At 46.7% G+C, this 12,236-nt stretch overlaps 1 protein-coding gene across 1 annotated transcript in view; it reads right to left on the reverse strand.

The window, feature by feature from the left end:
• Positions 1-11,557, reverse strand: part of LOC140916317 (cytochrome P450 4B1) — a 28,163-nt gene extending 16,606 nt beyond the window's left edge. The window contains exons 1-4 of the mRNA XM_073357800.2: positions 11,198-11,557; positions 8,685-8,823; positions 6,395-6,439; positions 1,567-1,694 (exon numbers count right to left, since the gene is read on the reverse strand). Coding sequence (XP_073213901.2) covers positions 1,567-1,694; positions 6,395-6,439; positions 8,685-8,823; positions 11,198-11,404 — 519 coding nt within the window. The 5' untranslated portion in view covers positions 11,405-11,557. The remainder of the gene's footprint in view (positions 1-1,566; positions 1,695-6,394; positions 6,440-8,684; positions 8,824-11,197) is intronic.
• Between the last annotated feature and the right edge of the window lie 679 nt (positions 11,558-12,236).

A 12,236-nucleotide genomic window follows, 5' to 3' on the forward strand; every position in this document is an offset into this window, starting at 1 on the left:
CCAATCTTGATTTAAAGATTCCAAACAAGGATGAATTAAAAATTTCCTCACTAATCTGTTCCAATAGTTGATTATGACTCACTCTTCTATGTATGTAGTGTAGTTGTAGCCATGTCAGTTCGAGGATATTAAAGAGACAAGATGGATGAGGTTGGGTAGTTAAGGAATTATCATGAAAGAGTTAGACAAGGTGAGGTAATATCTTTGATTGGACCAACTTGTGTTGGTGAGAGAGCTTGTTGGTCCAACCAAAGATATTACCTCACCCACTTTGTCTCACTCTTTTATGGTAATTCTTCAATTACCCAACCCTCGGATACGGCATAGCTGATTTTAATATCCTGAGTCAACTGTTTTGGATATTTACACTCAACTTGTGGAGTGACAGCATTAAACAAATTCCATTCCATATGTTATTCATAATACTTTATTCTTGTTGAGAGAGGCCATGTCTACACTAGCATTATGTCTGCAAAACTTTTGCCGCTCAGTGATGTGAAAAAACACCCCCTTGAGAGGTATCAGCGTTTCCAGCATAAGCAGTTGTGTGCAAAGCGCTATATCTGTGGAGGACGCTCTCCCGATGACATAGCTACTGTCCTTGTTGAGCTGGTTTTATTAAGTTGACAGAAGAGCTCTATCCTATTGGTATGACGTGGCTACCCGAGCGATCTTACAGCGGCATAGCTGTATCAGTATAATTGTGCCACTTTAAGCTTGTAAGTGTAGACATGGCCAGAGACATGGTAAGTGAGGAATATCTTTTATAGGACTAACTTCTTGTTGGCATTTCAAACACATTGGCAATACAAATTTTATCAATAGGTATAGAGCCCAGCATATTGCTATGCAATCCCAAGTCCTTTGGCCACATGAAGCAGAAGGAACATCTGGAAGATGGTGAATCAGTGTCCAGAGGGGGAGGGGGATTGCCATATTGAATTTACATTTATTTTCTTAGCAGATCATGTGTTAGGTGGATCCCTTTCATCTAGTGGGGACTAGCTTCACACTTTATAACAGTGCTGTTTAGGTGAGTTAATTAAAATAAAATGCCAGCGGTGATTAGAACTGAAAGCAGAGGCGATGACTAAAGACATATTAGGCCTGATTCTCCTTTTGCATACACCACTGTAATTTCACTGATGTCATTGAGCTTACTACTGATTTTTACTGGGATAGAGGAGAAGAAAATCTGGGCCTTTGTTACGCACAGGCTATAGAATGGGCTGAGGACTCTAATTCGAATCACAATTCACTATGAAGCAGTAATGTTAACAGGGGCCCACCCCTGCTCCTCTTGATGCTACTGTCTCAGGGGTAAGAAGACAGTGTTGGGAACGTACTCTACTAGGCCATTGCTGGATGGAGTCTAAGGCCGTCCCTGAGACTGGCCCACATCCGTACCCAGATGTGATTTATTTCTAGGATGGAAATGGTGAGGAACATCTCACGCCAGCTTGTCTCACTGTATCGAACGAACATAAAGTGCAGCTTGACAGGCCTTACTTTTCAAAGTGGAAATGGGTAGGTTAAGGATGACGACAGGAGCAGAGGGTTACCTACCAACATCACCTTGGTGGAATCCGCCATCAATGACACATAAATTTTCAAAATATCATTATGAAATGCAGGAGTCAGCAATCTACGGTGCTGGAGCCACTTTGGTCCATGTAAAACGATTAATCCTTTCCCTGAGGAGGGAAACACACAGTTTTAAGCCTTCTGGATTGTGGCAGAGAGTTTGGACTTCTGTCCATAACTTACAGCTCATGACAAAGGAAATTAGACTGCTTATATGGGCTTAACAAAAGGCCTCTCTGAAACAAGATTAAACCCAGACAATCTGGGCTGTGAAAGGTGGAATCTGAGGGCTTGTCTACACTATAGGTTGTATCAGCATAATTTATGTCGCACATGGGGTGTGAATAAGCCACTCCATGAGTGATGTACATTACACCAACCTAAACATTGGTGTGGACAGCACTATGTCGCCGTGGTGGATTTATTATGCTGATGGGAGAGCTCTGTCCCATCGTCATAGAGTGTCTTCACCAGACGCACTATAGCTGCATCCGTGCAGATGAGCCGTTGTAGCATTTCTAGTGTCGACTAGCCCAAAGAGACAGTGTTATGCCCTTGAAAGACAGTTGTTAATCAAAAAAAGGATCTTTGTATTCATAATGGTTTATTTTTCACTCCCCCGGTGATGTAGTTATAACGAAGTAATTCCCTAGTGTAGAGCTGGCCTTAGGCAGGAAGTTGGAAGGTGGTTTATAACCATCAGAGAAGTGAGGTTCTGGAACAATGTCCCCATAGGAGTTGTGGGGACAAACAACCTAACTGGTTTGAAGATGTAGCTTGATACATTTAAGAACAGGATTATATGGTGGGGTTGCCTGCCGTGTCTGGGGACTGTACTTGGTGACCCAAGCAGTCCTTTCCAGTCCTATGTTCTATCTCCCTATGAGCTTTTAGGATTCTAGCTCAACAAGAACAGGGACTTTAATTGCATCAGTCAATCACCCTTGTGCAGCCATCTCTACTATTTGGGTCTGTTCTTGTGCATATATCCAGTTTTATTTAGTTCACGTAGGTATACAGTGGTGCTCACAAAGCATCTAAATGCTAAGCAACTAAATTGTGTGTGTGGTGACAGGGGGGTGTATACGCTCTACAAAGCCACATCCTATCCTGGGCCACCTTTGTGCTCCCATTTCTCATGGAGGAGGTGGCAGGAGTCCCCGGCCATTTTTGGCATGGCTGTAATGTACAGAGCATACGTCAGGGAGATGGTGTGCAAGGATGGCTGAAGGTTCCCTTTTGCTTTGGCCTGAAGCTGGGGGCCTTACACGGAGAGCCCTTGTGCTCACTACTTTAACTTGCACTGGGCTTTAACAGCTACAGGGAGGCAGGATTAGAGCTTCTGATTCCCAGCCTTTTGGTCATTGCCGTACACCAGGACTTCTCAGTCAATGAGATACAAACTAGGGTGGACCATAGTGGGGTGGTGGAAAGCAGCAAAATCTCATGGTTCCTATGGGATCCCTGGGAGGTTAGGAAGGGGCAGCTTGCTCCCTCACTCTGTCCTCCTGATGCTCTCATCCCATCCCTTCTCTGGCCCTCACCAGGTCCTGAGGCAGCTGCTTCCTGCTCTCCCCACCCACACAGACTCATCTGCAGGGGAGGGGATGGATGAATCTTCAGTACTGGGTCTTTGAGCAGGTGGAGTGAGTTTCACCCCATAAGATCTCTTCCTCTTTTATTAATTTAGATAGAATAAATGTGCCCAAGAGCCAAGCGTGTTAACATAACCCAGTCACTGTCCAACGTTAACCAGTTTCAAACAAGGTTCAGGGTTTGGTGTGCAGAAACCTCAGCCTGCTTAGTACCAGGGCAAACACACCATTACAAACCCTTTTAAACCCTTATTAATGATGCTGGAAAAGAAGAAAAAACAGTTTAAGCATTTGAAATGTAAAGTCTCAAGTAAGGCTGTCATAAATATAAAGGGAAGGGTAAACCCCTTTAAAATCCCTCCTGGCCAGGGAAAAGCTCCTCTCACCTGTAAAGGGTTAAGAAGCTAAAGGTAACCTCACTGGCACCTGACCAAAATGACCAATGAGGAGACAAGATACTTTCAAAAGCTGGGAGGAGGGAGAGAAACAAAGGGTCTGTGTGTCTGTCTATAGTCTGTCTTTGTCGGGGATAGACCAGGAATGGAGTCTTAGAACTTTTAGTAAGTAATCTAGCTAGGTATGTGTTAGATTATGATTTCTTTAAATGGCTGAGAAAAGAATTGTGCTGAATAGAATAACTATTTCTGTCTGTGTATCTTTTTTGTAACTTAAGGTTTTGCCTAGAGGGGTTCTCTATGTTTTGAATCTAATTACCCTGTAAGGTATCTACCATCCTGATTTTACAGGGGGGATTTCTTTATTTCTATTTACTTCTATTTCTATTAAAAGTCTTCTTGTAAGAAAATTGAATGTTTTTTCATTGTTCTCAGATCCAAGGGTTTGGGTCTGTGGTCACCTATGCAAATTGGTGAGGCATTTTATCCAACATTTCCCTGGAACGGGGGGGTGCAAGTGCTGGGAGGATTGTTCATTGTTCTTAAGATCCAAGGGTCTGGGTCTGTAGTCACCTAGGCAAATTGGTGAGGCTTTTTACCAAACCTTGTCCAGAAAGTGGGGTGCAAGGTTTTGGGAAGTATTTTTGGGGGAAAGACGTTTCCAAACAGCTCTTCCCCAGTAACCAGTATCTGTTTGGTGGTGGTAGTGGCCAATCCAAGGACAAAGGGTGGAATATTTTGTACCTTGGGGAAGTTTTGACCTAAGCTGGTAAAGATAAGCTTAGGAGGTTTTTCATGCAGGTCCCCACATCTGTACCCTAGAGTTCAGAGTGGGGGAGGAACCTTGACAAAGGCTTTCATTGTAACCACGTCCCTTGTTCCCTTTCCCTTTAGCTGGAGAGAGGCTTTTAAGAAGGAAAAACACCCTTGTGAGACAGTCTGTTACATGGTACCAAAGACGGTAATAACTGTCCTTAGGGGGGAGAGAGAAGTTAGTTGAAATGGCCTGGAGCTGTCATTGTTGTTGTAGTTGTTAAAGTCCAATCCCATTTCCTAAGAGACAAAACAAGACAAACCCCAAAGGGGAGTTAAGAACAGCAAAGATAGACATTGCAGCTTCTGTCTCTGGTGTTGACTTTTACTTGCAACCTCAGTGCTGGAAAAACACTAGCTGATAAGATTGTAAGCTGTGCCTCTCAGAGATGTGGCAAACACGTACTAGCTTTGGGCTGTTTCGGTGTTGAATCATATTAAAGAAGTTCTGTATTAAAATCACAAGTAAGTTTGATTCCCCACAGTTTAAATTCTAGGGCATTGCTAATTAAGAGGTCTCTTGGGGTTTTTTGTTTTGTTTTGTTTTTTGTTAGTGTTTCTCTCCCTCTCTGTGTGAAGCTTTCAAGCTGCTAATTGTGTTAGTAGATCCTAAGACAAAGAGAGACTCAAAGCGATACTTTGTAACAACAGAGACAGCACACAGAGACTCCCCATCCTTTTGTTGTATTTATCTCGCTTTGTTAACAATTGTGATTAAAATAGAGATAAAGGATGTATGTGGATGGATGCTTGGTGTAGATAATAAATGAATGATCAGGGAGGTGCCAGCCTAGGAGTTCAGTATCGATCGGCCAAAGAATGGGCAGAGTGGAGACAACCAGATGACCTCCGGAGGGCAGACTGGAATCCACCCAACAGCCTCAAGAATGGGAGAACCGAAGAACAAGATAACATCTGGCAGCATGGAGCCATCAGGAATGTGCCATCTTCTGACTGATTCAGCAACAGCATGATGAAGCAATTCCCACAGACTGGCATAGGAAGAAATTCCTATAAAAATGGACTCTAGAAACTGAGAACTTTGAGTCTGGTTTTGCTACCACGCTCCAGGAGCATCGGATGTGCATCTGACAAAGACTCGGCTCCATCCTCATGCCCAAGTTACCTGGCCACTAACTTAGCATGAGCAACCTCTAGGCTGGTAACTATAACAAATTTGCAGAACCTCTGTGTGTGTGTATGAATGAACGTGTGAATGAATGTGAAACTGAATGAAATGTTATAGCTATAACTGACTGCCTACTATGATTCTGTTTGTATTCACAATAAATGTGACATTTTGTCTTATCCCCTTTAATAAGCTTCTGCTGGTTTTCATTTTGTTGGTATAACATTGGACATTGCCGTTAGCTGCCTTTTTGGTCATAAGCTCACAGCAGTGTTTCAAAGTACCCATGATTGGCCGACTAAGCCATAGATTCATAGATTCCAAGGCTAGAAGGGACCCCTGTGTTCATCTAATCCCCGGGTTTTCAAACTTCATTGCACTACGACCCCTTCTGACACAAGGGTGCCACACTGGAGAGGCAGGAGAAAGAGGGGATGGCAGCCATGATGGTTAAGCTCACCCTTTCCCCTTCTTTCCATCAGTCATCATCACACTGGGTGGCTTTTTCCCCAAAATGTCTCTTTCTTTTTAAGGACTTCAGAAGGGAACGAGGGGCTGAAGAGCCCAGCCCTTCATTATTTCATTCACCAATTAGGCCTAGTCTCTGACACAACGATTTTGGTCCTTTGATGTCTAGTCCCCCACTTCTCTTGTTTACCAGGCATGATCTGAACACAGCCCTTGAGTTATATCCAGAGGCCTTTTTGTGTGGACTAGTTCAGTCTCTCTCCATCAACGTTTATTGTTATAGGTTGTTGTGACACTCACTTTTCACAGTTGGGCTCACAAGTAGGGTAAATTTGCACACCCAGTTATCCCAACAGTCCCTACAGAAACGAGTTATGTAATGTAATGTGAGAGCCAAAAAGTATACATACCAGTCCATGGGACAAAGAAATCATAGAAGTCACCAGCCTTAGGATCTGAAAAATGCACCAGAGATGTGTGTTTTAATGGAGACAACTTTGCCTTCTAACGCAAGCCAAGTCAGTTAAATCAAGGGGTCATGCAGGGTGGTAAGTTCTCGCCCTCCCCTGACATCCTATACTTCAGTAGGGAAAAGTAAAGCATTTACATGGAACCCCTTAAGGGCTTTTAAACTCCAGTGGGTGGAGGTATTGTAGATCTGCCATGCCCCAACAGGAGGTTGTGCCATAGACAGGTACAGTGGTCAGGATTCTCCGTGGTGCTCCAATAGCCTGCATGCTCTGATAACAGCCTGCACAGAGGTGGGGGTGTATTACCTCCATGAAGGGAATCCACTGGGCATTATCCCTGTCCCTCTCCCGCAAGCCCCCGTGCATGGGGTGTGCCCTGGGGGGGGGCTTAAGCTGGCACCAACGCACCCATTGTGGCTTGCACCACCAGCCATAGGAAGTCCTGGGGATGACTGCAGCATTTACACCAGAGGCAGTCTTGGTTGCTGGAGCAGCCCATAGTCAGGAGGGCAGAAATGTCAGTTCAAGCCCACTTTGCCTCCCTCGTCCCTGAGCAGGTGGCCCAGAATCTCAGCCAGTCTCTCCCAGGGCTGCTGGCTGGGCTGGGGAGGAGGCGAGCAATCCGACAAGACGGGCGGGGGGACGGGAGCAGAAACAAGCCCTATGTTTAGATCGATGTATAGGGAAAGGTCATTGAACTTGAGGTCGGATTGGGACAGAAGTGCTTTCCCTAATCTTGGAGCAAAGTCCACATGTGATAGGGAGGGATGACAGGTGATTTTATCGCAGAGCTCAGAAGGCCGGGAACACCTGGCAGCCTCACTTGAGAGTACTCTCTTCTGCCTCTCGCCTTCCTTCAGAAGTGAAGTCCACCAGCTCAAGGTGCGTGAAAGGCACTAGGTTGACAGTCCTCTTTAGAGTTACTGATCGGGTAGTGAGTGCACAGGTCCAATAAACCTGCGGCTGCCGACACACAAACAGCACAAATGTTCACCCCTGAGACCTTCAGCAACAACACCACTTGAATTAAAGAAGCACCTTCTTTGGCTGTGATGAAGGAGAGTCATATCCTCACAGCAGCTAGCTGCTAGAGGCCAATATGTTCACACAAATTAACTCAATGTGCCATGCAAGCTTCCACAGTGCTGTGCCTCAGAGCCATTGGCTAGAGGGACAACCTCTAGAGGAGAAAAGGGAAATCCAAACCCTGTGCCTAGTCAATCCAAGGCTGAACTGAGGCGACCGTGTCCAGTTGGGTCCCTTTGTTGTCAGAAAACTATTCAGAAACTGGGCGGGAGTTCAGAGAAGAGCAACAGAAATGATGTATGGGGGTCATTAAGGAAGCTCAAAACAGCTGGATACATGTTGCTTAGCTAAGCAACAGCCTGCAGGGGCTGAATGGTCTCCAAATAAGTGAACAGTATAAACCACAAAACCACAAGTCAGGCTCTTCAGCTTATGCAAGATTCAATTAAAAACCAAAGTGAACTCAGAACAATAAAATTAATTCATGTGCGGAGGGCAGGCCAAGGGTTATGAGGCCCTCCAAACAGGCTAAAATGGAAGTTAAGTTGTGCATAGGCTAGATGCAAACCCTCTGTATGGGAGTGAATTTTACCCTGTGCAATTATTTGCATAGTCTTCTAAGAACACAAAACATCTGTCAGCAGATTGCCTGTGTGATGGTCGCCACCTTGGCTGACATACCAGAGATTGAACTGGGAAATTCCAGAGCGAAATGAATGAGCCGCTAAAGCAAAAGATGAAGAGCCTGCCTCCTTAGCAGTGTCTGTACTTGCATCCTCTGTGCATCAGACCCAGAGGGGGACCGTCCATCAACACTAACTGCCCAGTGTGTTACACATGGAAAGCAGGTCTCGCTGCTTCACTTCTTTATTTCTGGTGCTTAGCTAAGTCACAAAGAAAGATCAAAACAGCTGAATATGTGTGACTTAGCTAAGCACCAGCCTGCCAGGGCAGAATGGTGTCCAAATATGTATAGAGAGTAAACCCACCAAACAGGAGAGGAATTTTCTATAAGGATACAAGTTGGGGTGTGTCTGGGGCAAGGGATGTTAATAGGTAGGAGCAAATAGTTCTATAACAAGGCTACAGATTTAAAGATATCAGTGCTCCACTAAAACTGGACTTTGGTGGCATGAGCACTTAGCAACGGTAATCCTAAAACGATTTTTCTGTATAACTCAGAAATAAAGTTGCATATTCTCACCTCCTCTGCTATATACAGCCTTGGCGTATTCGGGGTGGTAGATATTCAGGAATCCTAAGAAACCTCCAAACCATACAGAGTGAGCACCTGGGTATTTCTCTACCCAAGATATGATCTTGTTGAGTTCTTGATCTTGAAGCTGTAATGATTTTTTACAAAGAAAAAAAAATACTGTTTATGGAGAAAATAAAGGTACAGGAAGGGATGGTCTTGTGGTTAAGTATTAATAAAGGTTTATATTATGGTAGCACCCAAATATATCAGGACTGGGGCCGCATTGTGCTGGGAGCTGTACAAACCCAGAAAAAAAGGCAATCCCTGCCCTGAAGAGCTTAGGGATTGAACTAGGATGCAGATTTAGGTTCAATTCACAGTTCTGCTACTGACTCCCTGTGTGACCTTGGACAAATCAGTTAACTCCCCTGGGTCAGTTTTTGATAGTCTGAGTAGCACCTTTCCCCAGCCCACCAAATAGTCCCATTGATTTCAGTTGCTGTACTTGTGACAAAGTTAGTAGCCTACATAGGAAAGATCATTCCAGTCTGGACCTCTGTATCTCAAAGGGGGATAATATGATTTTCTTTCTCCTACTGTTTGCCTGTCTCATCTACTTAGATTGTAAACTCTTGGCAGTGCCTAGCACAATGGAACCCTGAACTAAAGAGAGGTCTGTGGGTGCCCCTATAAGAGAAACAATAAATACCAAGTATTAATTAGTATGATTCACATCTAGGGTTGCCAACTTTCAACTCGCACAAAACAAAACACCCTTGCTCCATCCGTGCCCCGCCCCTCCTCTGAGGCCCAGCCCCTTCTTCAAGGCCCCACCCCCTGCTCACTCCATCCCCCCTCCAATCATTTGCTCTCCCCCACCCTCATTTGCTTGCTCACTTTCACTGGGCTGAGGCAGTGGGCTGGGCTGCGGGAGGGGTTGAAGGCTCTGGGTGAGGGTGCGGGCCCTTGTGGGTGGGGCCAGAAGTGAGGAGTTCAGGGTGTGGGAGGGGACTCCAGGCTGAGGCAGTGGGTTGGGATGGGGTGGGAGAGGGCTCTGGCTGGGGGTGCAGGCTCTGGGGATAGGGCTGGGGATGAGAGGTTTGGGGTGAAGGAGGGGGCTGCGGGGTGGAGCTGAGGGGTCAGAGTATGGGAGGGGTCTCTGGCTGAGGCAGGGGGTTGGGGTGTGGAGGAGTATGGGCTCTGGGCTGGGGTTGCAGGTTCCAGATTGGGGCCAGAAATTGGGGGTTCATGGTGTGGGAGGGAGCTCTGGGCTGGAGCAGGGGGTTGGGGTACGGGGGGGGGTGAGGGCTCCAGCTGGGGGTGCAGGCTCTGGTATGGGGCTGGGGATGAGGGATTTGGGGTGCAGGAGGGTGCTCTGGGCTGGGGTTGAGGGATTTGGAGGGTGGGAGGGGGATCAGGACTGGGGCAGGAGGTTGGGGCATGGGAGGTGGTGAGGGGGGCAGGCTCCAGGCAGTGCTTACCTCATGCAGCTCCCGGAAGCAGCTGCATGTCCCCCCTCCAGCTCCTACATGGAGGCATGGCCAGGTAGCTCTGTGCACTGCCTCATCTGCAAGCACCGCCCCCACAGCTCTATTGGCTGTAGTTCCTGGCCAATGGGAGCTGCAGAGCTGGTGCCAGGAGGCAGTGCATGGAGCCTCCTGGCTGCCCCTATGCGTAGGAGCCAGAGGGAGGGACATGCCGCTGCTTCCAGGAGCCACACGGACCCACAGCAGGCAGGGAGCCTGCCTTAGCCCCACTGTGCCACCGACCAGACTTTTAACGGCCCAGTCAGCAATGCTTCCAGGAGCTACCAAGGTCCCCTGTCAACCAGTTGTTCTGGTCAAAAACCGGACACCTCACAATCCTGTTCACATCTGTAGAGTCTAAGGCAGCCTCCTGGTGCTTAGGATGGCAAATACAAGTGTTACCAAGTCCAGTCCACACACACACAAACATTCACACTCACGAGTACAAAATATTCAAAGCATTAAATACAGCGAGATCAGCATGAACAGTAAAATAGAGAGGGGTATGAATTCCAAAACCCGTTAGGTAAAATTCCAGCTGGGATAGCTCCCCTCTGATGTAAGACCCCTCAGGAAGCCACTGGCAGCTGCTGATGTGTCTGTGAGAATTGGCACTGATCCTTGTTACAGCACAGCCTTGCAATATTTTGGCCCAAGTTTTCAAAAGTGGCCTCTATTTTGGGGGTACTTCCATTTTTGGGTGCCTAAGTAAGGTACCTTGAGCCTGGTTGAATTGGAGTTGAGGATGCTCAGCACCTCTGAAGAAATCGAGCCCTAGGTATTGAAGGTTGGGCACTGAAAAATGCAGCCCCCCTCCAATGGTGACGGTGTCCTTTGCCATTCACACATAAAACCAATGACATCTCCCCAATTCTCTGCAAGTACAGGACAGCAAGGAAGTGTGCTGAGATTACCAAGACTTCATTCGTTTGTAACACACACTCCGACACGCTCCCTAATACATTATCAAGTAGTATCATAAGTAGACTGTACCTCATGGGCATGGCCATACAGCCAGTGCCTTGGTGGGCCTGGGAAACAATCGAGGGCTTTGAGCAGTTGCTGTCTCCTCTGACACAACTGGATCACTTTCAGCAGCACATAGATCAGGCAAAACACAGCAGCCAGGAAAAAAATCTGATAGATGTTCACATGCGGCCAGGCCCAGGAGGGCCCCATGCTGTCCAGCACAGATGTCATGGTGCTGTCAGCCTTTGTCTCTCTTGCATATACACAGACTTCACAATCTACACACACGCACACCTATCCCTCTGTGGTGGAAGCTGGAGTGAAGAGCCAGAGCTGGACTGGCCCTGAGATATCCTGTTACAGAGCTAAACCACCCAGATGGAAACTGGAGCAACCTATCAGCGATCACACAGGGATGAGGAGAAATGCTCAGTGGCCAGAGGTAAACTGATACCAGTCCAGTGCTGAGCCCCTCCCCACAACACACAAGTAAACAGACGGACTTTGCAGCATGGTCTGAAGATCAGTACATTCGTACCCTGTTAAACCAGCAGGGGAAGTTCTTTTTACATATATAGACAGAAACCTTTGTATGTATTTATACACACACACATACAGACATGTATATATATGTAACCCTTCTGCCCATCAGAGTTGGCAGCAACAAGGGCCGGGTTCAATATCTAGGGGATCCATTCCAATAACACAATGCAAACCGGCTCGAGCCCCCACCCAGTGACCTGGGACAAATATATACCACCCCCGCTGGGCGCCTCCAAGAGGCAATACTTCCCTTCTCGCAAGCACATAGTCTGAGTGTAGCAAAAGCCTTTTAATAACAGAGAGAAACAATGTGGCATTATGTTGGGGAAACACCACCCACAGGATTCATAACACAACCCATGAGCAAAAAAAACCCACCCCAAGCAAATTGGGGCATGCCCTTTTCCCTTTGGTTCTTGAGTCCAGCAACCCCAAATCACCCAAAGTCCCAAAAGTCCAATGCCCCAAAAGTCTCTGTCCCTGGTCAGGGCAGCCCCAGAGTTCACAAGTTTATCTGCGG

Source organism: Lepidochelys kempii, chromosome 8, assembly GCF_965140285.1.
Source record: "Lepidochelys kempii isolate rLepKem1 chromosome 8, rLepKem1.hap1, whole genome shotgun sequence".
Classification (NCBI taxonomy): Eukaryota; Metazoa; Chordata; order Testudines; family Cheloniidae; genus Lepidochelys; species Lepidochelys kempii.